General features: G+C 35.8%; 1 protein-coding gene across 6 annotated transcripts in view; it reads left to right on the top strand.

The window, feature by feature from the left end:
- The first annotated feature begins 6,211 nt into the window (after positions 1-6,211).
- Tmem196 (transmembrane protein 196) overlaps positions 6,212-27,836 on the top strand; it is a 62,420-nt gene continuing 40,795 nt past the window's right edge. The window contains exons 1-2 of one of the 6 annotated variants that reach the window (XM_028880944.2): positions 7,157-7,218; positions 7,796-7,817. Coding sequence is in view for 5 of the 6 variants with exons in the window: in XM_028880939.2 (XP_028736772.1) it covers positions 7,072-7,236 (165 nt within the window). In the remaining variant the exon portion in view is untranslated. Of the gene's footprint in view, positions 7,237-7,795; positions 7,818-27,836 lie in introns of all 6 variants that reach the window. The other 5 variants (XM_028880939.2, XM_028880938.2, XM_028880940.2 and 2 more) reach the window with 5 other exon arrangements.

Genomic DNA, 27,836 nt, shown 5'->3' with positions numbered 1-27,836 from the left:
CCATTTCCATGTTTCTTTTTATATTTGACTTTTTTGTTACATTAATAATTATAATAGAGTACACTTCTTGTTAATTATATACTTTTTATTTTTTTGGGTTTTCAAGACAGGGTTTCTCTGTAGTTTTGATGCCTATTCTGGATCTCACTCTGTAGACCAGGCTGGCCTCAAATTCACAGAGATCTGCCTGGCTCTGCCTCCCAAGTGCTGGGATTAAACACCACCACTGCCTGGCATACTCTTTTATATAAACATAAAATCCCACAAACACATGGAAACATTTCCTACTCTTTATTACAGCTATGATTTTTTTGTTTCTTTAAATAGTGATGTAAGGTTTATAAAACTTTCAGAGAGGGGTTGGGGATTAGCTCAGTGGTAGAGCACTTGCCTAGCAAGTGCAAGGCCCTGGGTTTTGTCCTCAGCTCAAAAAAAAAAATACTTCCAGAGAAAAATTAAAAATAAAATGAGTTCTTTTTCATTAATCTGCATTTATCTGTCTACTTCTGGTGTTTTTGATTCTTTACTTAGGTAGTATTTTCCTCATTTTGCACCACTAGTGATCTCTTGTAACTTAGGTATCATTGACAGACCAAAATTCTCCATCTTTTATTTGAAAATGTCTTGACCTAACTTTTCTTCTTGAATGATATTTTAGCTCTATATAGAAATCTGTGTTGATTTTTTTAAAATTTTAAACACTTAAAATATCTCATTCCACTTTTTTTTTCTTCCCTGGCTTTGAAAGAATTGATTTCGACTAGTAAATAATTCTCTTCCTTTAAAAAATATGCATCATCTTTAGATTTCAGTAGCTGATCTGCCTTTTTATGCCTTTGGGTTCTGTAGATTTCAGCATACATGACTGTTGGTCATTTATGATATCAAAATTATGAGCTTTTTTCCCCCTTAAATCAAATTGACAAAAATATCTGCACATTTTATTTTCAATTTTTTTTTTGAAATTCTCTCCCACTTCTTTGTCTATTTTAATTATACTTACATTTGTCTATTTGGTATAATTTAAAAGGTTACTGGGGTCCCATTCTTTTGTTTTATAAAGATGGGAAGAAGATGATAGAAAATAGGGAACAGAGTAGTCAGAATATATTATATATGTTTATGAAATTGTCAAACAATAAAATTAATCAATTAGAAAGTCTATCTATTTTACTTGCTTATTACATTGTGAATTTGTTTCTATTGATTTATCTTCAAGTTAAATTCTCTTGTGAGCTTGCCTACCAAGTCCTTATGGTGCATTCTTTTTAATTTTCAATATTGTATTTTTAACTTTTCAATTTATATTTTGTTTTATTGTAGTATTTTATCTCTTACTATAATTTATCATTTCTCTGCTGAAATATTCATTGACTGGAAAATTTTGTTTTATTTAACCAATGATAGTTGTAACTACTGTCTTAAAATCTTTATCATTTGGTTCCAGAACCTGATTTATTTTATAATCAGACTTTTAATATGTTTTCCTTTCTTGAGTACACTTTTTCTTTCTTTCTTTCTTTTTTTTTTTTTTTTTTTTTTTTTTTTTTGGTTTTTCGAGACAGGGTTTCTCTGTGTAGCTTTGCGCCTTTCCTGGATTTCGCTCTGTAGACCAGGCTGGCCTTGAACTCACAAAGATCCACCTGCCTCTGCCTCCCGAGTGCTGGGATTAAAGGCATGCACCATCACCGCTCGGCCCTACACTGTTTATTATGTTGGTTCTTCATACATTCAGCAATGTCTACAACACTATACATATTAAATTGTGAGAATCCTTGATTCTATCCTTTTTCTTTAATAAGCATGATTCCTCTTTTAACTATTAATATTTCTGATTATGCTTGAACCATAAACTCTATCACAGGAAAGCTCTGGGTTTAATACATATATTTGAGGCTATTTTACACAAATATGTTCTTATATATATATAAGTATATATATATATGTATACATATACATACATATATATATATATATATATATATATATATATATATATTATGACTCTATTAACTCTGTTCTGTTTTTAACCTCTAGGTATTCCCTAATCAAAGTGGCTTGATAATTTTCTTTTGTTCATGCCCAAAGGACCACAGATCTGTGAATGGTGCCCTCTACCATCGCTCAATGTATCACACAGTTTACACCTAAGCTAAGCTTAAAGCTACAGAGATAGAAACTTAGTATGAGCCCTTCCCTTGCCCCTTTTAAGTATGCATTCATTAACTACTGTAGCCTTCCAGCTTCTGTTCATCAAATGCTTATTAGATAGCCTTTTTCAGTGTGTCCACATTTTATGGTTTCTTTTTTCTTTTCTTTTTTAAGTATGTTCAACTAAAAGGATATTAATCTTGTGTCTCCTGAGAATGAATTCATATCCTTTTATCTGACTTAATATTTAAACAAGTTTTCCTACCAGTGGCATGTAATTTAAATCATTTTATTATTATTCATCATTTATATCAGTGACTTTTAATTACAGTTATCAGAACATCTAAGTAATTATGATTATAGGTATGGGTAGGAATTTATGGTTCCATCTTGTTATGTTTCTAATTGTCCTACTTCTTTGTTCCTTCTGTTTACCTCTTCTTTCCTTCTTTTAGGTCAATATAATAAAGTTTAATATTAACCTTTCTTTGGCTTTTTTTCTATGTTGCTTTTTATCATTATTGCTTAGTAGTTGCTCTAGGTTAAGACTTATAATCACACCTCTAAATTATTGAAAACTACTTTCACCAGGATGAGACTACTTCATGCATAATGTCAGGACTGACTGAAGTCTGGGTCCATTCTAGTCTTACACTAGCTATGGTATACTTTAGCTTTCACATATTTTATTCATACATAATACCATAAACTGCAAAATATATTGTTTTTTTCCTTTTAAAACACCATAACTGAGAAAAGGTATTGTTTTCACACTTATATAACCACTTTTATAATGCTCAATAATTTCTTTAAAAAATCTGTTTCCCTTTTATTTTTTATTATATGCTTCTGGATTGAGAACCCTACACTATTTTTTGGCTTATTTTTAAATTTAAACAATGTAGTGCATTTGATTTGCCCTCTTCTTGTAATAGTTGAAGTATTAAATGAAAAGTCTGGAATTCATGCCTTTATTCCCATGTAATCTGCCCCATTTTATCTGGTTATTTTAAAGTTTTAATGCTTATCACTGGATTCTAGCAATTTGATTTATATAGTCCAGGACTACCTGCATTGGAATGGCAATGCCCCAGTGTTCTACGCCCGTCCACATGAATCACTAATCAAGAAAATCCCCCTGACAGACTATGCCTACAGGTTAACCTGATGCCTTAAGGAATTTTCTAATGACTCTAGTTTGTGTTGACAAAAACAAATCAGCATAGGGACTTTTTAATAATTTACTCTGCATTGGTGACTACTATGTCATTTTGCCAATGTATATCATTAAGTGACATATATTGACCAGTTTTTCTGTTATAATAACAAATTATCTGAGTCAATCAACTTGAAAGGAAGGAATTTGTTTCGTCTCATGGTTTTAGAGGACCTAACCATGGCTGGCAGCTTTTTAACCTGTGTTGAGGTGGATCATTGTGGCATCCAGGATATTGGCAGGGTGACCTGTTTACCATGTGACAGCCAGTGAAAGGGAAGGGAAAGAAAGAGAAAGGACTGGACCCCAACATCCCATTCAGCATAATACTACTGATGATCTAATTCTCTTTCCTTCTTGTCACACGCTGAGGAGCAAACTTTTACTGCATGAGACTTTGGGGGTCATCATTCATACCATAGCTAGCAGAAGGGGTTTATTTACCAATTCTTGGGTATTTCTTTAACAAAATATTTTTAAAAAATCTAAATCTAATTTGGAAGAATGAGTGTGTAAAGATCTCACAATTTTTGAATACTTATTTTCATTTTTAAGATACTTAAAGAGAAAAACATAAAGAATATATTTATTAGTTAAGGAGCTTTAGAACTATTTTGAGCCTACCCACACATTCATTTATGTCATCACAAGTCAACAGGTAGCAAGCTTGTGTGTTGTTCTTATTAAATATGGAGAAGTGTTGAACCATTTCAATGGATCTCATGAGTAACACTCTTGATGTACCATGATATAAGAAAAATTAAATCCTGGATTGTGAAAGTGCTAGGGTTTGGACAGAATGGATTTTATAAGAGTTCTCTTGATTTATAGATTACACTATAATTCTTATAGTACATAATTCATATAATTCATACTATAATTCCTTTTCTGACATAATTTCTAGAAATAATAACAATAATAAATAATTTTCCAGATTGAACTCATTTTGTGTTCTTGATTTCTGTGAGTATGAAGAAATTTAAGAAGTATTTGGGATCACATTAGGAAACTCTTTACATCAATTGAAAAGGTATGCAAAATACTTTGTGCCAAAGAAAGGGTGTTGTAAAAGTCTTGCAGTTTGTGATATTGGTAGTCATGTTTTAAAACAGGGGAGTTAATTTCCTCTGTGGATCATGATTTTCTTTAATATATTACTCATAAAATATTTGTTTGATCTTGACTCATATGTAGTTGCTCAGAAGTGAAGATGGATTTAATCTGTTCTGTGTAATTGTGTTTTCAGATGCTTTGTGTTTTATTCCAATGACCCAGAACTAATAAAAGGGTGGTTATAGTTGGGCATATGCTAGGCTTTCAGATACTGAAGTAGCTGGTTCCAAATGATCACCTTTGTCAGAAATGAACAATCAAACTTAATACATGATGTGTTTGTTTCTTTGTACCTCTGAAACTCCTGAATGGTTAACATCTTGGAATGTTCACTACAATTCTCTCCCAGTGTTATCTTTTCCCACAAAACTGCACTAATGGATTTTGATAATCATAACTTGTTTTCTTCCAAAAGAAGAAAAAATGGAAAGACAAAAAGCAGGGGCTAAATTCAAAAACAGAGGTGAGGCAGCATAGTTGTCTCATTATTTCGGCTTATGTTTGATTTATACAATATTTAAATAACATAAATGTTGCTATTTTAAATCCATAAACTACTTGAGAAATTCTGGCAACTGGCCATTCTGGGGGGAAATGTTTTGAGAAGTGGAAAGGAGCATGACTTCACTAATTATCAGTCAACATAAATATGTAAGTTGTGCTCTAAGTATTAAAACAGCTATATTTCTTAATGTTTAATAACTTGTAATCCTTCTTTGGTTTTTTGTTAATTTTGAGGCACATGACTCAATTTTGAAAACTCGTAGAGTAAACATATCATAAATGAGAATGTAGAAGCTAAGCTATGAAGCAAGTCCTGAATGAAACGTTTAAAGGTAAAACTGACACTTCTCCAGAGTTAGGGCTTCTGTTTCCTCAACATTGAACTTGAAAAAAAGAATATGAGGCATGTTTGGAAGAAGCCAAATTGTGGGTTATAACTGGACCCCCTTTGTCTACATTTTCCTTCAGCTCATCTCTAACTTAAGAACCAGTTTTTGAGAAAGATGATTGATGGATCCATACCTCAGAACCCTCCCCATTCTGAATATTTTGATGCAACACTTTGAGATGTTTCCTGGGGCAAAATCAGAGAATATAAAACTGATCCATACATAGCAGTTTCCCTGTGTCTAGGCTCCCAAAAGGCATCAGAGAAAGCAACAAAATTACACAAGCCATGCTTGAGCCCCTGCCATAATGATTCAGAGAAATTGAAGATGGCCAAAACCAGTTATGTACTAGATCAAACATTTTCTTCATTTATAAGTAATGCTTTGTTTTGGTGTACTGCTTAAGTATATGTATCTTGATTTTTCAGTTTTTATCTTTTCAAGATAAGAACACAGGTTCTCTATCTTGCTGGGTCTGACTATGTATCTCTGGATGTGTGGGCACATGGCTAGCGAGGGAAGTGTGGCTCCAGCTGACTGCTTCTTCCCCCCAGGATAAAACGGTGCCAGGAAGTGATGGCAGAGAGTGGACCCTCTCTCTTAATAAGGAAGCTCCAGCCTGGGCTCACTGAAACAGAGGAGTTTTTCAATAAGGGTCCCCTGGGATTTTTGTGTAATCGGGGGTCTGGTTTCTCTCCACTCTGGTGCACTCGGCCTTCCTTTGCTCTTTGTTTCCCAAGCAGAGACAAGTACATGTGGAGGAAAGTTTTGCATAGAATGAGCCCACACTGACATAGGCATCAGGCATAGCCACCCCTCCTGGATGGGTAGAAGCCCAGGAGGGATAGAGTAGGGGAGATGCAGAGGTAGAGAGTTTGGGATCCCGGAGTTAGGTCCAGGGGCGGGGCGAATAAGGGGTCAGCCAAGAGTATTGGTCCAAGACCCACAAATACATCAGGATTTTCCCTCCTCCGTCAGCCTCCTAAGCCCCAATGAGGTCATAGCGATGAGAGAGAATCAGATCAAGAGAGAGGGGGAGGAAGAGGACGACGACGGAGAAAAAGACCCAGACGGAAAGAGGCCATCAGACAAGGTCGCGTTTTCTGGCGATACAGCAAGTGCGAGAAATGTGGTGCTGAACACCATCCACCTGCTCTGCCTGGAGACCTAGGGATTCACAGAAGCACTTTGCGATGCCAGGAAAACAAAGGAGGGGAGGCAAGAGGACTGGCGGAGAGGGGTTGTGAGCAGTCCCCCTTTATCTCTAGGAAGCCAAGCTCTGTTCTTCCACTGGGAAAGAGGAGGGAGCCTGAGAGGTGCAGGAAGCTCCTGGGAGCGCAGAACCCAGACGCGGCAGAACTCTGGACAGAGCCTTGAAGCTGCTAGGGCTCACATCCAGTCTGCTCTTCAGTACCCGGCTCCCCGGTGCTGGCTTCTGGACTCCCACCCACCGCCAGCGGTTCCTGTGTGAACGTGCCAGGGGCTGAAGCAGCCCTTTCTCCTCTGGCCTGGCCACGGAAATGGTTCTCTGGTTCTGGAAATCTAGACCTTTTGGATAATGTTTTGTTGGTGAAGAGAGAAAAGTTTGAGGATTTGGACTGTGGTAGGGGGTGGAAGGGGCTAAGGAGGACTTCGGAAGAAAGAAGGTGGACGATTGGCTTCTTTCTCTGAGCTGGAAGGAATGATGACCCAAGGAGGATGTGCACCAGCAGCCAGATTATTGGGAGCCTCTTGGTGCTCTCTGTGCTGGAGATAGGGCTCGGGGTGTCCAGCGTGGCTGTGGGGGCAGTCAGCTTCAGCCTGGCCCTCCGAGAGCACACACCGCAGCTCGGAGACTCGTCCCCGGTATGGAGCGGGGTGTGTGTACGTTGAGCCATTTCACTCTCTCTTTACCTCTTTTCGGGATGATCAGTGTGCGTGCCTTAGTCACTGTCTCCTGGGGAAACAAAATTATAATTCTCCTCTGCCTGTAGGTTCACATTGACAGGCTCGGCTGCTTTATATTGTCCTTTTATGTATTGGGGAAAGCTTTTTTCCTCTTACCTGGGCTTAAGACCCAAATGAATGGTTGGCTTTAAACTTGAGGGGAGGGTCAGTCTCCACTGGCTGATTCTGCAAAAGACTGACCAGTGTTAATCATTACAGGGTCACACCTGCCAAGGGCAAACTCACTTGTCGTTTATGTCTTTTACTGAAAATGTTACATCATTTTATTGTACCAAGAGCAGGCAGGGGTAGTTATCTGTTTATCTCTGGGCAGTATGATCAAGGTGCACCGATGCAACAGTGATGTGACCAAAGGGGAAAGTGAGCTGAGACTTTGAAAGGTCTGAAAAGGGGTGAGCACCATTCCAGAAAGCACTACTTTGGATTTAGCTTGCCACCTTTCTGATACTCACCTCTGAATATTCTGTTGTTCTAGGCCATCAGTTAAACAAACAAAGGTAAGGAATGTAATGTCATTCTAATTGTAGAGTAACTCACTTTAAAGAGTGCCTACCTGTTCAGAAAACAATATTGTTTTCTTCAGGTCAGGGGCAGACCTAAAAGCATCTTGTTTGGTCATATACCCTTTGCTGCCACCAAGAATCAATAACTACCTGATCATAAAAAAAAAAAAAAAACCTTCTCTGTGTGTGTGCATGCGTGTGTGTCTGTGCATGCCTCTCTCTATCTTTCTATTTCTTTGTGTGTGTGTGTCTGTCTGTCTGTCTGTCTGTCTTTCTGTCTGTCTGTCCCATCTCCCTTCCCTTCCTTCCTCTCTCGCCTATCTCCTCAGAGATGACATTCCCATGTAGGTCTCTAGCTCGATTGTATTTTCTGCATAATTCATTAGGAGGCTATTCTGTTGTTCACAATCCATGCTGTATTTAACAATCACAATTTCATCACTACATTACTAAGAGAAAAACCATTTAGGAATTTAAGAAAATCCATTCTAAAGTCATTCATAAAAGGTGTTCTGGTCCTCTGAGTGCTGTGAAATTGTACCTTGGGTAATTAGCTTTTATACCTCCCATCCCCCAAGTGAGATACATGTTTATAAATTGCAGAACTTGAAAGATTTTTAAAAATGCAATTCTAAAACTGAATTTTCCCAAGAATCCATTTTCTTAATTCTGTAAATTTGTATTAACTCCCATTAACTACCTTGTTCTTTAATATGGGAATGTTGCTGATGGAGGTAATAAGTTTGAGTTTGAAAGAATAAGAGGCACATCTTAAATTTCACATCTAATGTGTTGCTATAAATATTTAAGAGTTGTGTTTGTCATAGTTATTAATTTCTACTGGACAACTGTCCAAATAAAGTGCAATGCCAACATGTAAAGAAAGAGGGAGAAATGTGATCTCCTGATGGCTAAAGAAAGAAAAACCTCATACAAGCATCTCCCCATTCTTTAAACACAAGAAATTGAGTGAATTAAAGTAAACTGTCTCTAAATGATATCTTAAAATCATTTTATCTTTAATATCTTTTAAGTAACTGTTAGCTTGTTATTTTTAAAACATAATTAACCTTTCCTCCTTCCCAAACAGATACTGTATAAATGAGCTAATATATGCACATGTGCAAAAAAATTTTTGAATCAGCTCAGAGAAAAGAAAACAAGTCATTTATATTGATATAGTCATTACTATAAACAATGATTTATACTTTAATTTGTTTTTTTACAGTAAGCACAATTCACCAATATTCCTGGAAGTATAATTTTGAATATTGTAATGTAGTTTGGTGAAAATCAAAAGATTCAGTCAACTGAAGGAATTATTTTGAAACTGAAATGATCAAATAATTACTCTAGTTTTTGTAAGTTCAAAACACACAAAAATTTAAATTTGTAAAGAAATAAATTCCCAGTTGGGTAATCATGGTTTTCAAGTTATAGATTTGCTAAGCATATTATTGAAATGGTTTCAAATTCTTTTGTGATATATTTTGAACTATCTTTTCATTCCTTCTCTGGTAAATGCATATAACCAATATTTATAGAGAGCTCAATATTTGAATGGCATTTTACTACTACAGAAGCTATAAAAGATGAGTCAGAAACAGTTTTCAAAGGGTATCACATGGCAAGGAAACAAAGTGATATATCACTAGCACTGGCAGAGGTAAGAAGTTCAAGTATGACCTCAGAGAGATAGGGGATAAAAGAGGAAGAGAAAAGTTGGCAAAGACAGTTAAATACCCATAGAAGTACTCATGGTCTTTAAGGTTTCCTGGAATTGAAATCAGTATGTCAAAGTGTTAATATTTCATGAGATAAGGTCTTAAGGCAAACTAACTGGATATAAATCCCAGAACTACCATTATGTAGTTGGGTAACTAACAAGTTATCTCATGAAAAAAAAGAGTTGGCACATGTATAAATTAATGGATAATGAACAATCATTTAGATAAGTGTATCACAAGCATGAAGTAAATGTGAGCAACTAGTCCTGTATACCCAAGATTGCAGAGGTGGGTGTAAGAAGTGAGAACCTCTGGGGCAGTGTGGGTGGAGACAATGAACTAGGATGGAATAGGATGTCAAAACTCCTTTGTTTTTATAAGGCTTAGGTGTGTGAGAAAAAGATAAAGACAGAAAGAGTGATGGTGGCAAGACCATGACATGCTGTGTACCAGCTGAAGCAATAGATTTTCTCATGTTTGTAATAATCATCATTATAATAGTAATTCTTACATCCCAAAGAGACTCCAGGAAGACAGAGGGATACTGAATATAAAAATCATTAATTTCTCTAGGAATTTATGAATTAAAAGTCTGTATTTTTATGAATACAAATGAGACACACAGTAATTAACCTGTCAGAATTTAGAGTCTAAATAAGACTGTGTTTTGATAAGTGCATGAAATTTTACTTCAAAATATTAATGTCATTATTACAGATTTCTGAATTAAATTTACAGTCAGTTGCAATAAAGGTTGCATTGCGGAGGATTATTTTCATAGAGAGAGACTGAAATAATGGAAGTTGTAGGAAGCTATATGATTATTTGACTTCAAATATGCTAATTTTTATGGCTTAAACTGAAGCAATACAAAGGTAAATGGCTTTGATTATGTAATGTACGTTACAGAGATGATTTTCAGGCACTATTTCACAAACATAAAAAGGACATATGATCAATCCTAAAAATGAGTACAATTAGAAGGGAAAAGATCCCTTAATTTCATTTCATAGGGAAAGAAAAGTATAGATTTCCATATCATTTTTTCCTTGACACTTCATTATAGCTCAGAAATTCATAATTAAACCAAAAACCAAGAATGCATAACTGTGAGGTGACAGTGAATGAACCATTGAGTAAGTTGCTTTGGAAAAGACAGACATGTGAGGCAGAATCAATTTGAAAGACTTATTGAATGGAGTTAAATGACATGGTTGTGTTTCCAAGTTACTGTGTGTGTCACTAATCTTAGCCTCCAGAGAGCATCCTTGACAATAGGGATGGATCAGTAGCATGCAGGTCGCTGAACCACTTACTCTATGTTGTTGGTCTAGCTTGGTATTTAGAAGTCTAGAAACTTAAATGGTAGTGTTCAGAATAGTCTAAGTCTGAATTGTATTTGATTGATCTCATGCTGTAATTCCAGCCATCTTTATTTGATACTCATTTTGTGAGGTTTAATTTCTTAAGTTTTTTATTCTTTATTCTCCCACATGTAAACTATAAGGCAATTTCTTTTGAAATTTTTAATACTTCCTTTATGTAAATCATTAAGTTTGAATAAGTTCATTTCTTATTTTTCTGAAGCATACTTGGTGTTATATTTTAACTTTATCTACTTAATAACTTTGATGTTTTGCCTGGATGAGATGTGTAGCATAATCAACACAGATACCTGTCCTATAGACTCTTACCTTACCATGGCAACAACTCATCCAACTATAAGAATTTTTACACTTTATTTCAACCAACTATAAGACTTTTTTATATTTTATTTCAAAGATAAGATGTAGTATGTAAGTGATAATTGCATCAGAGTATTAATTTTAATTTTTAAATATGTCAGGATTATTTAGTGAAAAACAGAACATTTTAAACTCCTTGGTGACTTTAAATGTATACAACTTTTAAGCTGAGTTATTATTTTTCTGCAGTGACAAAATTCCTTATCACACAATGTAAATCCCTTCCATATCCTCAGATAAAATTATAAATGTATATATATATATATATATGTGTGTGTGTGTGTGTGTGTGTGTGTGTGTGTGTTCTGCTTTTAAACTAATTTTAATTACATAAGTTATCATAAAAAGATTTCTTTAAGATGTTTATTTAAAGAATACCAAAGTTCTTTTTCTTATTCCTCATCAATATTAGTCACCACTATCATATTAAAACCTCAGGGACATTTCTCCTTAAATAAATACCCATTTTTGGTAATAGAACACAGCTGTGGTAGAGTTTCTAGGTATAATGAAGACTAGTCGTGAATTCTGTTAAGGCCCAGGCAGAGACTCTTATGACTCACATTCTCATTTTCAAATGTGACTGAGTATTTACTGGTATTAGGAAATCTGAAAGGGTAAGTGTGTTAAACTTCTAGAGAATGTGATTATTATATCATGCATCAAAAGAAACATAAGTAAGTATATGTCACTTCTAATACTGAGTGATAGTGGGATGATGGAAAAATGGTGTTCTGACTATTATCTTATGAGATGTTCTTACATCTAAACAGTGTTCATGGGTAAGTGGCATCTGTTAGAGTTTTCATCTAGTCTGTGATTGATCTAAAGGTGTAACTTGCCTTGATTTCTTTGTTTAGGAACAATAGGGAATGGAAATATTTGTTAGTAATTCACTTTATATAAACATGATCCGAACAAAATCACATGTATTAATTTGGATGCTTTTGACTAAAATAGTTGAGTTGATTTTTTGTAGAGACTCGGTTATAAGCCAGTCAAGAGATAAAAAAAAAATTGTATAATTACTTACTCTTTGTAAAACAATCAATTCTATTTATCTTTGAGGCATGCCCCAACCATCCAATCATAAATGTTTGTTTTCCTCCTCAATAACAGCTACCATGTATTTTGGTATATACATATACATTTGCACATGTGCAAACATAGCATACATACACATAACCAAAGGAGAAGACACTTTGGCAGTTTAATTACCAATTAATATGTCAGAAATTCCTTTTGAGTCATGAAGTCTACAAGTTATTGTTTTACTTCATTTAAAAAGCAGAAGTCTTGTGATATAGATTAGTGGTAGAGTAATTTCCTAGCATGTTCAAGGCCATGAGTTTCATCCCCCATACCACACTTACACACAAAAAAATATCAAGCATGTATGCATATATTTGTACACGTGCATGCACATGCACACACACAGCAGACTAGAAATGCCTCAGATTTTTTATTGTGTCAGATTTTGGAATAGTTGTGTATATATAGTGAGTAATTTGGAGCATGGGACTCCATTTTTAAAATGAAAGTTATTTATGCTTTATATATATGTATATGTATATATATACATATATATATATACCTCATATACATAGACTGCAGGCAATTTTACACAATATTTTAGTGAATCTGCCTTTTGGCTCTGAAGCATTACATGAGGTCAGCTCTGTAATTTTCTATTTATAGTATTATGTTAGGACTCAAATAATTTTATATTTAGAGAAGTTCAGATTTCAGAATTTTATTTTATTACTTAATTTTTAAAAAAACAAGGAACTTGTGATATGGCTTGGTGTAAGAGTGCACATCCTGTGTACATACCACACACACACACACACACACACACACACACACACGCACACACACACAGTTTACAGATAGTGTGTTTCTACCAAGATCACTAGGCCTAAAGTTGATCAAAAATATCTGACTTTATTCCTTGAGTAACAATGAAACCATCTAATGGCCAGTGTACAGTTAGATGTTTCAGCATGCGAAGATGATAATGCCCAAATAACTAGGTGACTGTAAGTAGAGTACCACAATGAGCATATTTTTAAAGGATAATGCAAAATGAGCTGTGTAGCCACTTTCCTCTGCAAGGATCAAAACTATGCATTCTTTCTCACGGGTGTAGATCTAATCTGTATATACTTCATTCAAACTGAGTAATAATCAGACTGGAGTCTGACATCTCAATAACACTAGATAAGCTTTCATCCAGAGCCTTGTACAGAGCAGGTGCCCCATGCATGTCAGTTGCTACTGTCCCTCTGTTACCCTTCTGCGGTGAAGGCTGTTGGGGTCTCTCAGTTCACAAGTGGCGCCTTGGCTCATAACATATCCCCAACATTCTTAGTCAACCATAATTTGACTATTATTTGTGTTCTTTGTGTGAAATGTGTATTGTTAGGTTTTGATTTAATTGAGATATGTACATTAGAAACTAGAAGAATATGCCAAAATATCTATTAAAAAAAACAGTTATGTAAGTATTCAGTCTAGAGGCAAATGTGAAAAGTAGCTATTGGTATAATATACCTCTCTCTTTGTTTTTCTCTTTAAATAGGCTAAAGTAGTCAAAACTACAATAAAAATGTTCAGTAATCAAACATATTAGACAATTAGTTAAATTAAGCAAGCCAAATAGTAGGGATATGGTGACTGCTATTTGTATTACAAAACAAAGCCCTTACAAAACATTTAAAGACTTAAATATTTCTTAGAAGATCAAAACAAACATACATATTAATATCTCTATCAAAGATACTTCATGTTTTGGAAATATGTATAGTTTTACTTAAGTCTCCAAGCAACTCTTAAAGCAGCTAACAAATTTGTATCATTTACAGGTGTGTTGTTTATCTGTCTAGATCCCTATAAGAACCACTGCAACCTTCATTAGTCCTCTTACTTTTTAGTCACTACTGGAACAATTGAAAAGCAACCACATTCCATTAGTTTATGATCTATTGTTAAACACTGAACAAAATGGCATGATCAAAGTCCAAGGAAGTATTAGGAGTCAAATACATTACATTGAAAGGCAGAGTACTGTGTTTTATTTGTTGGTAGAAATAGCAGTGGCATGGCTTATTATTAGGAATTTCTCATGTCCAGGTATGACCATAGACACTGACATTTATAATCATTAAAACTATTATTTTATAAAGTTTAGACAGGAAAAGAGCCCACCTAGAATTTAACAGATATTTATATAAAACTATTAAATATATTTCTTAGGTATTCAGCAATCATGTCTGACCCACAAAAATAGCTATGTGTGCTTTCCATTTGTCCACAAAATCCATATTCTGCGTTTGATTTTTGTATGCTATAGTTATTTCTAGAGATGATTTTATTATAATCCCATCAGTAGCATTGAGCATGGACTCTACATGTGCTAACATTTAGGTTGTATTTCCCATTTAAGAAAGTGTGTTACCTTGATGGTCAATTTTGGACCAGTAATAATGGTTGTGATTTAATGTGCATGTTCCAGAATATCAGAACAATTATTTTAGGTAAATATTGAGCTAAAGAGGTATATTTTATGTTTGATCTACCAAATAGATATATGGTTGATTTTCCCCCTCCATTTTACTTTGACTGTTGGAAATATTAGATCATTTCTCTACCTGGCTCTTGCTAATCATTTTCCTACATGACCTTTTCTGGTGAAATAAAAAAGATAACATTAATATTAAGATAACTGGAAATTTGTATGTATAATATTCTACATTGCCTAAGAATTGGTAATTTATTCTACTATTTATCTCACCAAACAAAATTCTTCATGTAGGCAATGACAATGGGATCACCCAAGATCTTTAGAATTCAGTGATTTAAGAATAGTTAATGAAATGACTAATGAGAGGAAATAAGTCTAAATCACTTAAAGAAGGAAATATGTATGGGTGTGGTACGCACACATTGACATGGGACAAGTGATAGATAAGTAATTCTTTAAAGAAGGTGGTAATTGTCTTTTATATGGATTAAATGCTGCACTTGGGTTGCTTGTGCCCTGTCAGGGGACATGTTCACAATGTGGTCCTCTGTTGCAGCTGTACTCAATTTCCATAACTGGCCAGCTTTCAGGAACTGCTACACATGCTGGATGGTCATCCATCTGTTGTGTTGGCTATCCATGGAAAAAATATAATTTCCACTTCCTTCTTCCCTCAGGTCACTGGCTGTTTTCAACTCTAACAGAACAAGTCACAAATCAGACTCCAAACTGGCATGTAGCTAACAGAATAATTATTTTCTTTCCTCATCAATAAGTCCATCCTCTACAGTTTGAAATCTTTTAGAGTTCCCTTGAGTATCAAAGTGTGGGTCTTATATTTGACTTTCTAAAATAGTCGTTTCTAATTTAATGTTACTGATATCTGGCAAATGACTCTTAAATATTAAGTATAAACAAAAATCAAGCAAATCAGGATACTATACATTAACACTTAAGTTACTTATAAATATACTTCTTAAATTGCTATTATGATTATGTAATATGGAAGTGCTATATAATACTTAAAAAGTTTAAGCTGGGCGGTGGTGGCGCACGCCTTTAATCCCAGCACTCGGGAGGCAGAGCCAGGCGGATCTCTGTGAGTTTGAGGCCAGCCTGGGCTACCAAGTGAGTCCCAGGAAAGGCGCAAAGCTACACAGAGAAACCCTGTCTCGAAAAACCAAAAAAAAAAAAAAAAAAAAAGTTTAATCTACCTTAATAAATTGAATGTTATAATATCTATATCTGATAACCAGTATTGATCACATGACCTCTCACTTCCCCCCAGAGAAGGTCATCATTATCTTAAATGTTCATATTATTTAATTTTTAAAATAATATATCTTTGGTATTTGGCTAAAATGATAAAAGTTTAGAATAAGAACATTTCCTATTTTGCATCTGCTGAGACAGGTTTTGTTTTTGTGAATACTTACGTGAAAGTGACTGTAAGATTTATTTGAGTAATTGACATGTAAATATATCACAAACTCAAAGTTATTCTCATGAAAAATTCATCAGTTTAGTTATAATTTCCCTTACTGCTTTTAGAACAGCAACAGCCCCCAAACCAAAATGCCTTGTTTACTTAGCATGCTCAAAATATTCACTAGATTATTTTTTAAGAAAAATGAACACAAAACAAAATTGTAACAGAATGGGATGCATAATACCTTAAACAAAGAAATAATACATTATTTGGACACAGGAAATGTGACATTACATGGATACTGAGGTAGGAGAAGTGAGGAAATGTCATTCAGAGAATCAAGAATCACTTTAGTTGTGAACCAAAAGATCTGGGACCTGGTACAATGGGAAGTTTCAATAATGATTTCAGATATGGTTTTATTCAGAAGTATTTGTTTCTATGCTATGTCAGATGATTTTCAGTTTGTATGTGTATATGTTCATCTTTCATTCAGTTGCCACACCATCTCCAAAAGCATTTTCTTAATATCTGCTATGCATCCTCATTTAACACCAATCTCTCTCTCTCTCTCTCTCTCTCTCTCTCTCTCTCTCTCTCTCTCTCTCTCTCTCTCTCTCTCTCCAGATTTGTTGCTGTTGTGTTTTATGTTGCTATTAATTTCCATATTTGCTTGGGTAGCTATTATCTTACCCAATCAGCTAAACCAAAACATGACCTGTTATCATCTTAATATTTTATTTTTTCAGTACAATTAACTATATTTGTGAGAAATCTTGGCTCTATTGAAAAAAAAACATATATTGACCCTCTTCAAGTTCTATCTATTTTGAAAATTTTTTTGGACTGAAAGAAACATGCTATACTGAGCTGTCAGTACATCATTCTGTGGTGGAAAATAAGAAATTAGTTTAAGCTTTAGAGTAAAAAGAACACTGCATAATTAGCAAGATTTTTCCATGGACTAAGAAAAGTAGGGAATATAAATAGGGAAGCAGAAAAGTGGCTCCTCTTAAAGATGAACACTAACGAATACACAGAAAAGTTGGGAATGGGTAAAATAAAGAACATCCTGGAGATCAGGGTATCCAATAATAAGAGCCCAGGTCAGTAGATTGTGAGAGAACACAGCATAGGGCTGGGTCCTCCAATGTAGGCTTACAGAGATGGCACAAGTTACTGTTGCAGCAAATAGCAATGATATTTGATGGGCCTGAGATCTGTGACCTAGGCTGACCAGAAGTGAGAGGAAAAAATAACAGCAATAACAGGAGTGTGGAGGAAGAACGGAGTGGGAAGCCAGAAGGGGTGATTCCTGTTTCCATTCCCATGAGTTAGCCACCCACTCTACTCAGTTTTCTTTTTTATCCAATTTGGTCAGTAAGTATTCATTCCAGAGTTAACACATTCTATTTAGATCTAGAGTGAATATGAGAAGCATAACAGTGCCTGATCTTCTGAGGCTTAATTTAAAAGCTAATGTAAATAATGAATAAATAATGCATACATTCAAATGACACATTGTTCCTTATGAAACAGGGAAAGTTATATATTTATGGATAATATAAAAGAACCCTATTAACAGCAAGGAAATGAGGAAATACATTGTAAAGAAACAGCATTTATTTTTTGAAGGATAATGTAAAGATGCTTCTTTAACAGTGAGGGACAATACTGCTTTAAGCTGGAAATCAATATGGGTGAAGGTCTTGAGGTGAACTACATTTGCTGTACTTCAGAAACAATAGGTTAGGGTTACTGAAGTATGACAGTCAGCAATGAGGAGAAAGAAGTGACAGAGCAAGAGGAAAAGCAGAGGCAAAAAGACTAAAACTCACTTAAAGCTATATATGTGCATCATGCTGATTCAATTTCACTGCAATTTTTGTTTTTGTTGTCATTTTGTTTTGTTTTGAAATAGGGTGTTACTATATATATATATATATATCATAATCTTCCTGACTTAGCCTTCCTAGTTCAGGGATTATGGAGAATTGTCTGAGTTAAGATTACTACTGCTGTGATAAAACATGATTTAAAAAACAACTTGGGGAGGAAAAGGTTTATTTGGTTTACATATCCCAAGTCACAGTCCACTAAGAGAAACTCAAACTGGCCAAAAACCTGGAGGGAAAACTGATGCAAAGGCCATGGGAGGTTGCTGCTTGCTGGCTTGCTCCTTCTGATCATAGTTCTGCATAAGATGGATCACTAATAATAATTGGACACAGTCAATACTAGGCTATCTTGAAAATCTCCTGCACCAGCAACATTAGTTCAAAATTCTTCAATTCCACCTTCAGCAGATTTTTGTATAGAGCGGAAAGTCAGCCAATCCTTGGCCAAAATATCACAGGAATTTTCTCTAGCCCAGGTAATATTGTTCCCTTCTGAAATCTCTTGAGCTAAGTCCCTACAGTCCACATTGTCCTCAGCACTACTATCTTCTGTGGTCCTACTTGTATGGCCTTTTAAGCACCACTTTACAAAGTTCAACCACTTTTCTAGTCTAAAGTCCCACAGTCTTCCAAACGGCATGATCAGGCCATCACAATAATACCCTAGTCCCTGGTACTGACATTTTTCTTAGTATTCTATTGCTATGAAGAGACACCATGATCAAGGCAAATCTTAACAAAGAGAAAGCATTTAACTGGGGGCTATCTTACAGTTTTTGAGGTTTACTCCATGATCACCATGGCAGGGAACAGGTAGGCATGGTTCTAGTGTAGGAGCTGAAAGCTTTACATCCTGATCAGTGGGTAGCAGGCAAAAAGAGAGAGGGAGAATAGAGACTGGGCACGAGGTGGGTTTTTAAAACCTCAAAGCCCACCTCAAATGACACACCTCCTTCAACAAAGTCACATCTACTCCAACAAGGCCACACCTCCTATTCCACAAACATTCAAACATATGAACCTATGGGGTTCATTCAAACCACCACAGATATGCATCACCACATCTGACCTGATTTTGCTCTAATTTTTAAGAGAAGTCAAGAGAAGCTTTAAAGAGGAACGTGAACAAAATTATGTTTGCAATGCAGTTAGGAAAACACTAGAGTCCAACAAGTTAAGCCACAATTCTATATAGAAGGCTCACAGTATAGCTCCTATAATGCATACTGGGATTAACTGTGGAAATAAAAATAGAAGCAGCACAGGTACCTAAGATATAAAGTGGCCATATTTTGTGCTTCATTATAAGCTTTCATAAATGCAATCATAAAGCATGAACCCTAGGCTGTGAGATCAACATTTGATTGCATAGATTCCCCATGTTGTCTTTGACATGTATACTGTTAGAAAAATTCTCTCTCTCTCTCTCTCTCTCTCTCTCTCTCTCTCTCTCTCTCTCTCTCTCTCTCTCTGTGTGTGTGTGTGTGTGTGTGTGTGTGTGTGTGTGTGTGTGTGTGTGTTAAGAGAGATGAATAATCTACTTGTTAGGTAGAGATACCTGTGAAATTTCAATATGGGGAGATCATAAAGACTGTTAATTAATTGTAAAGGTCAGAAGAGATAGTTGTGCTAATATAGAAATAATCTGTAAATGTGAGGTATCAAAGCTATAAGATTAGTTGAGACCACCCAAGCAAAGCCCTTCATTATTAGAATAATCACAAGCTTAATAATAATGAATAAGAACAGAAAGACTGAGAAGTTGTGGTCAGGAAAACATGATGAGGTCCTCAAAACCATGGTGTGAGAGAAGCCCAGAGGAGCTTTCTTTGTTAAGAGAAGAACTAATGTGGTGGTCAGTGTTGACTTATCACAAGTACATGAGGGAAAACAAAAGAATATAAGCAATCTAAAGTTAACTGAGGGGAAAAAAGGAAGCAGCAATGGAAAAATAGTAAGTATCCACCCCTAGGGAAGGAAGTTGGTCAGTGTAGAGAAAGAGCTGTTGATATAAAAATACTTGGATTTTTACTCTGAAGGGAAATTTGGAAATACTTTTGAATGCCAGCATGAAAGCTGTTGTTTTGAATCCTGTCAGAGATAACAGTTACTTTCCAGAAGTCAAAGCATAGGATTTTATTTAGTATGAGCTACACAGAATATATTAACTGCTTTATTTTCATGATGGATAATAATTATAATTAAGTCACACATTATAACCTGGATAGAGAATTAAAAATAACTTATTCTAAATCAATTATAAAATATTTTTAAATCCATTATTTTTATTTATTTATATATTTATTTTATTTTACAATACTATTCAGTTCTACATAACAGCCACAGATTCCCTTGTTCTCCCCCTTCATGCCCCCTCCCCTTCCCCCCAGCCCACCCCTATTCCCACCACCTCCAGATCAAGGCCACCCCTGAGGACTGAGATCGACCTGATAGACTCAGTCCAGGCAGGTCCAGTTCCCTCCTCCCAGATTGAGCCAAGCGTCCCTGTATAAGTCCCAGGTTTCAAACCGCTATCTCATGCAATGAGCACAGGACCTGGTACCACTGCCTAGATGCCTCCCAAACAGATCAAGCCAATCAACTGTCTCACCTATTCAGAGGGCCTGATCCAGTTGGAGGCCCCTCAGCCTTTGGTTTATAGTTCATGTGTTTCCATTAGTTTGGCTATTTGTCCCTGTGCTTTATCCAACCTTGGTTTCAACAATTTTGGCTCATATAAACCCTCGTCTTTCTCACTAATTAGACTCCGGAGCTCCACCCGGGGCCTAGCCGTGGATGTCTGCATCCAGATTCCTCAGTACTTGGATGGGGTTTCTGGCACAACTATTAGGGTGTTTGGCCATCCCATCACCAGTGTAGGTCAGTCCCAGCTGTCTCTCGGCCATTGCCAGCAGTCTATTGTGGGGGTATCTTTGTGGATTTCTGTGGGCCTCTCTAGCACTTTGTTTCTTCCTTTTCTCATGTGGTCTTCATTTACCATGGTCTCCTATTCCTTGTTCTCCCTCTCTGTTCTTGATCCAGGTGGGATCTCCCGCTCTCTTTCCCTCGACAATCGCCGTTCATTGCTCCCACTCATGTCCAGGCTGTTCATATAGATCTCATCCATTTCTCCATCATTGTGTGATCCCCGTGTCTTTCTTGGGGTCCTGTTTTCCAGGTAGCCTCACTGGTGATGTGAGTAGCAGTCCAGTCATCCTTGTTCCACATCTAGTATCCTCCTATGAGTGAGTACATACCATATTAAATCCATTATTTTATAGATAAATAACCTACTAACTACTGACCTAGAGAAGTCCCAATCATGTAACTCTTAGTCTAACACTATTTCCACAGTTGTCTCAACATAGAGAGTATCCTTAAATAGTCTCTCAATCACAAGAGAGGTGCTGGCTCCTACTCAAAACCAAATGGGAATGATCCCTAATTGCTGGCAGGTTTAAACTATGATGTAATATAATACATATTTCAACAGATTTCAGTAGGCTCCAGCTATCTGGAAGTTCCACAGGAAAAAAAAACTGTCTATAGAAATTTTGGCATGCCCTCAAGGGTGGCATTCTAAACCAAGTAGAAAACAGAAGCTGATTTTTAGTGGTTAGCTACAATTGTGAAATCCATTAGAACTATTGATCAGTTTAGCTAGTAAATGAATGGCTTTTAGAAAGGCTTTAAAATGCCAAAGATCATTTGTCAAGCTGAGAACATTCAAAGACATTGGACTAGAAATGTCAAAGTTCTACTGACATTAATATTTGCTGTGTACTCTCTTTTTAATTCAAATATGAAGCAATGAAAATTAATGTTTACTACATGATTTGTCCTAGCTGCTCAGGGAAAAATGTTATGTTTTAACTCATATAGTCTTAAAAATTAGAAAATTATTTTAGAAGGTAAATGCCTTTTATTAGTTTCACATTAAGACGTGGGTAAAGTTTATTTTAGATCATGGTAATAGCTGTAGAGTGGGCATTGTTTTCTACTGTGGAGGTAAAACATTAAAATATCATTATGAGAGAAAAGAATTATTCATCACCTTTTTATGCCAGTTACAATTAAAAGGTTTTCTCAAAGTAATAGTTATTTTGGAGAAAGGGGTATAACTCTATTGATTTTGCTATTGTGTTTCATCAACCATCTTAAGCTGATAGATTTCTAGAACAGCCTTTAATCCCAGAACTCAGGAGTTAGAGGCATGCAGATTTCTTTGAGTTCAAGGCCAACCTGGTCTACAGAGCTAGTTCTAGGACTGCCAAGGCTGCACAGAGAAATCATGTCTCAAAAACCAAACCAAACCAAACCAAAACAGCAATGAAACAAAAACAAAACAAAGATTTAATGCTCGCAGGGGACTGTAATTCTCTAAAAAAAACCATTTGACAACTGCAAGAGTATTTCATTGAGAACTTGAAGATAGATAACCTACTGGATTCTGCATCCATATTGGTAGTGCAAAAATACAGGCAAGAAATGATAAGTATTCAGCACTAGGGATCATCTAAGTGATTGGTGCCTACTATTTTATTTAATATTTTAATAATTATATGAGTTAAATACTCATGCATCTGGTTATATAGAAAACTGAAAAAACAATTTAAGTAACTTTTCAAATCTACATGGCCATGATTCAAACCTCCTAATCCACCTCCAGAAAAGTCACTTTTAACCACTAAATTAGGCTGCCTCCTACTAAACACAAATAAGTAAAATTTGATGCTGAATGAAGAACATGCAAATCTGATACATAAAATAATGTGAAAAGGGAAGGATGTGCTCCTGCCAGCAAGCATGGAAAATTGCAAGAAAGATGAGGAAGGTATGTCATATCAGGTTGGTGGAGGCATAGCCCATGAAAATTTGAGAATAGCAAAGAGAATGTTAGTGCTAGAGCATAGAATGCACAGAAAATCAAGAATAGTCTTGATCTAACAATGCTAACTGTAGCCATTTGATGATATTTGATTTACATATGTTTTCATAAGGAATGGGTATTAAAGTAGATTAAAGATTCCTAGGATAAAACTGATATGATTAATCTATTCTATGAGTAACCACCCAAGTAAGTGTGAAGAATTAGAACCAAAGATGTTATTCACACTTTTAATACTAAAATTAATTATCAGAATGGAGGAAACGGCAGTGAGAATGGCAGTAAAAATGACTCCTTTGAGAAACCTCATAGAGGCAAAGTCTTCAAAAATGCAGTGGGCATCAGGCTGTGGAAGATGCTGTTGGAAGATACTGATAGAAGAATATGGAAATTGAGACTCACGTTCTGTCTGGGTTATAGAAATTGATAAGCTGAATCAGGAAAATAAAACTGAAGGCCCCTTTGAGAGGGCCAGGATAATGAATCTATATGGTACGTGTTTTCATGAAGTATCCACATTTTAATTATATACCAAATGTTGTGCTATGCTTTATTGTACTACAGAATCAGAAACACACCCCACAATAATGCAACACCTCTTTTTCCAGATGTCTATTTTATGGAAGTAGATTAGTATTATTTGTTTAATTACAATGCAATAAGGAAAAAAAAGAATAGCATGACTCACTTCAGAAAGTTGCTGAAGACTTCCATGAAGCAACAACCAGTATTCAAGCAGAAAGCTGAGTCATGAATGGGCATCGTCCAAATAGAGAAGAATAAGGAGATTTCAAGAAAATAAAACATCATATACTAGGTCCTTATAGGAGGAAAAATTTGGTAAGTTTGAAAAAACAACAGGAAAAGTCTGTAAAGGATAAGGCTAAAGAAAAGGTATCTCATGATGTACCACATACAGGTTTGGGATATCTTCGAAATATTTTTTTAAAAGTATAAATTTCAAAGGAAAATTTATTTGATGAAAACAATGAAGGACTAACATGAAACCTTCACTATAGCATTGATGAGAAATTCTGGTGCCTAGGACTCACACTGAAACAATGGAGGGGAGACATGTACAAAGGTTTTGGAAAATTCCCAGAGATAATAGGAACTATGAGTTTTCTGAAGATCATAGGAACTACATTATGTGTTTCACTGAATGTAGTACATGAGAGTATGAAGGAGACATTAGCAAAGACTTCTGGGCATTAGGATGAGAACAGAATAGACCTCTGTGCTACTCCCAGAAGTGAGAAACACTAGAGGGAAATGGTTTCCAGTAGGAAGATGATAGCAGTTGGGACACCCAGAAAATAAAGGAGGTTTATGAGGCAGCTCGGTGCCTTGGTCTTATTCTTACTTTCCTTGCCATGTCTACTAGTAGGTCTGATGTCACTGTCATACCTAGGGCCAATAGAAACTGACTAAAGAAACAAAATTTCTAATATTCATTCTCTTTTCCTCTTACCTTACTTTGTTGTGTGACTCTATTTGAAAAAATTACTAAAATCAGAGATAAACTATCATAATAAATTTAGCCTGGTTTACAGAGCTGTGGGGAATGTAAAGCATACAATCAATGGTAAGAGCTACATGACTTCTTCAGCACAAAAATAAAGCTAAATTATCAAGAGACTAATATGTAAATTGTAAACAAAACAAAATAGCAGCTTTCTGCCACTATACAGAGTAGCTGATACCATTAAAGTACATATTAAAGGTTTTTAAAGTGTATAATTAATACATAAGCCTTACACTAGAAGAAACACTTGAAAGTGTGTCTGGATTCAAAGGAGGACAGTGCTTGATACGTAGATGTGAAAGGTTATTGGGAGAGAAGTAAAAGCTGAAGCTGCAAATACAATGTAGTAAGAAGAGCTCTCAGACTACAAAATCCAAAAGGATGAGCAGAGGAAAGAGTCCAATAAAGGAGACCAAGAAGTAGGGAAGAAAAAAGGTCACTAATTATCTTCAAAAGTATAATTTTAATGAAATGTGGTAATTAAATAATAAGCATTGAGAAGCTAAGACTAGCTTAGAAATATAAGCAAGGACTTGCCTTTCCATTCCATCATTTTAGCAAGTGCCTACTCTAAACTAGTAAACACATAGAATATTCCAGCTGGGGATAGAGTAACTGGGATGATGGTAATTGTGGAGATGGATAAACTATGTTTTCTTCCTCTATTGATATGGACACTAAATGAATGAGTCAAATGTAGTACTACCCTCAAAGAGGTACTGGGAGAATAAAGAAAAAATAGATGGTATCAAATCTGATGAGATAATTTGAAGTGCACCCTGAAGAATAGGTAGGTATGTCTTGGGATTTATATTGCTGTGATAAAAGCTCATGACCAAAAACAACTTGGGGAGGAAAGGGTTTATTTCATCTTCCAACCCTCAGGCCACATTCCATCACTGATATAAGTCTGGACAGGAACTCAGTGTAAGAACCTGGAGGCAAGGATATAAGCAGAGACCATGGAGGAATGCTGCTTATTGGTTGGCTTCTTAGACTTGCTCAGTCAGCCTGCTTTCTGTTAAAACTCAGAACCAATTGTTCAGGGGTATCAATGCCTATGATGAGCTGTGCCCTCCTATATCAATCATTAATTAGAAAATATTCCAAAGACTTATATATAGAGGAATTTTCTCAATTAAGGCTCCCTCTTCCCAGATGTCTAGGTTTATGTCAAGTCAATGAAAACCAATCAGAACAGAGTAAGAACATGAATAAAATTTTACAAGTACAGAAGACAAATGAGCAAAGATGATACATCCAGTGTGCATGGGATTACTCAAATTCAGTCTGACAATAGAAGGTAAGCTTCAGTGGACCCTTTGGCAAACTGAGAGGGAATACAGATAAGTCCTGCTGGCAGGCCAGGATGTCAAAAAAACCATTGCAAAAAAGGCAGAGTGAAAGCTCCAGATGCTGAAACTTATACTTAAAATGGAATTAGAATGCTATTTGAGAAACAGAAGAAATGAAACCCTTTTGTGGCTTCCTTCATAATCCAGGTACATAGCCACTAAGGCACTGAATAAAATGAGGACTGTTGTATATGTGGAATGAATGGCATACAGTAACTAATTCAATGGAAATGATGTAAGAAGAAGGAAAAGTCAATAGTGTCTCCAAATTTTGAGAGAGGACATTAGAGTGATGAGCATAGGAAAGGGTTGAATAGGAATAGAATTGAGACTCGCTTTGAGAGATTTTAAAGCTGAAAATATCCCTGCTGGATCTCTTTCATTGATTGTCTTACATCTGGCTGTGCACACAATGAACTGCAAAAATGATTGTAGGCTGAAGTAAAAATAGATGAAGCTGTCACAGTGACCAGTACGCTCTGTTATTCTGTCTCTTAAAGCATAGACATATTTTAGATAGGACATTTGATTTGAAAACTTATATTTGGAGGTAAGAATTATTGACATTTAGACAATTTTCAGTACTTCAAAGACAAATTTGTAGAGTTCATTATTTTCTTAAAGGTAGTCCACTCAGTCTTGAAGTCTTGTTTATTGCAGCTCAGAATACTGGAATCATAGGTTGAAGGTTCAAATCCCAGATACATGTTGATTCTGTTTAGAAAAACTAACTCCATAAAGGATGAAAGAACAGAGAAACAAAGATACACTTAGGTTTGGCATAGACAAGATTCTGTAAATGAGAAAAAGAAGCCAAAAATAGATCAAATATTTCTTATAATTCTATCAGGAATTCTGATACTGTTCTGTAGCCATCATGTTCAAAATGTCATATATATATATATATATATATATATATATATATATATATATATTCCGAGACAGGGCTTCTCTTGTGTAGCTTTGCGCCTTTCCTGGAACTCACTTGGTAGCCCAGGCTGGCCTCGAACTCACAGAGATCCGCCTGCCTCTGCCTCCTGAGTGCTGGGATTAAAGGCGTGTGCCACCACCACCCGGCCAAAATGTCATATATTTTTAATAATTATTATTGGACATCTCCATTTGTTTGTGGATTATTGGATTTAGAAATTTAACCAAAACACATATTATTTTATTTTTAGCAGAATTGTGAAATAAATACTAGCATACTTTAGTAGTATATGCATTTGGGGGGTGGGGTTCAATCCTCTTTTACTTATTTATTTGTTCATTTATTTATTTATTTAATGCTGAATGCTGTTTATTGAAGGAAGGAAGAGGTCTTAAATACAGGCTTACAGCACAATGGGAGAACCACAGAGGGCAGAAGTTCGCTACCAATGTTTTACAATCTTGCATCTAAGCTGTTAATGCCCATTATGCAGAATACACAGACAAGGAACTTCCCTTAAGCATTCAGGAGGGTGGAACCCAGCAGAAATTAGCATAGGGAGGATATCAAGGTCAAGGTCAGCAAGCAAGGCAACAGTTACCCAAAACAGAGGCCAGGACCCTACAGGTCTCCCTTTTACTAAAAAATGAGCTTCTGACTTAGGTTGCGTGGAACGTCAGCAGGTCACCTTACCCATCATGGAGACACCTGCCCAGGCCACACAGGCACTCTGTCTTAGGTTTGTGAGTGCCCCCCCGGGAATTAACCATCTCTGAATACTCATTATCATACAGGCTCAATCATGTGTGAGCTGCAGAGTTAACTGCTGCCTAGTATACGCATTTTAAAGATGTAAAAGATATGATCCAGAGAGCTGAAGTAGCAGTTATTAGTGCCACTCATGTGCAAAACAGTCAAATTTTAATGTCCATACCTGCATGGGTTGAAGAATTTACTATGCTACGCTCTGTCCATTTCTTCTAATTCTTGGT

The sequence above is a fragment of the Peromyscus leucopus genome, chromosome 14 (genome assembly GCF_004664715.2).
Source record: "Peromyscus leucopus breed LL Stock chromosome 14, UCI_PerLeu_2.1, whole genome shotgun sequence".
In the NCBI taxonomy this organism is placed as follows: domain Eukaryota; kingdom Metazoa; phylum Chordata; class Mammalia; order Rodentia; family Cricetidae; genus Peromyscus; species Peromyscus leucopus.
Note: the sequence above shows the minus strand (reverse complement) of the source record. Positions and strands in the feature narration are given on the sequence as shown.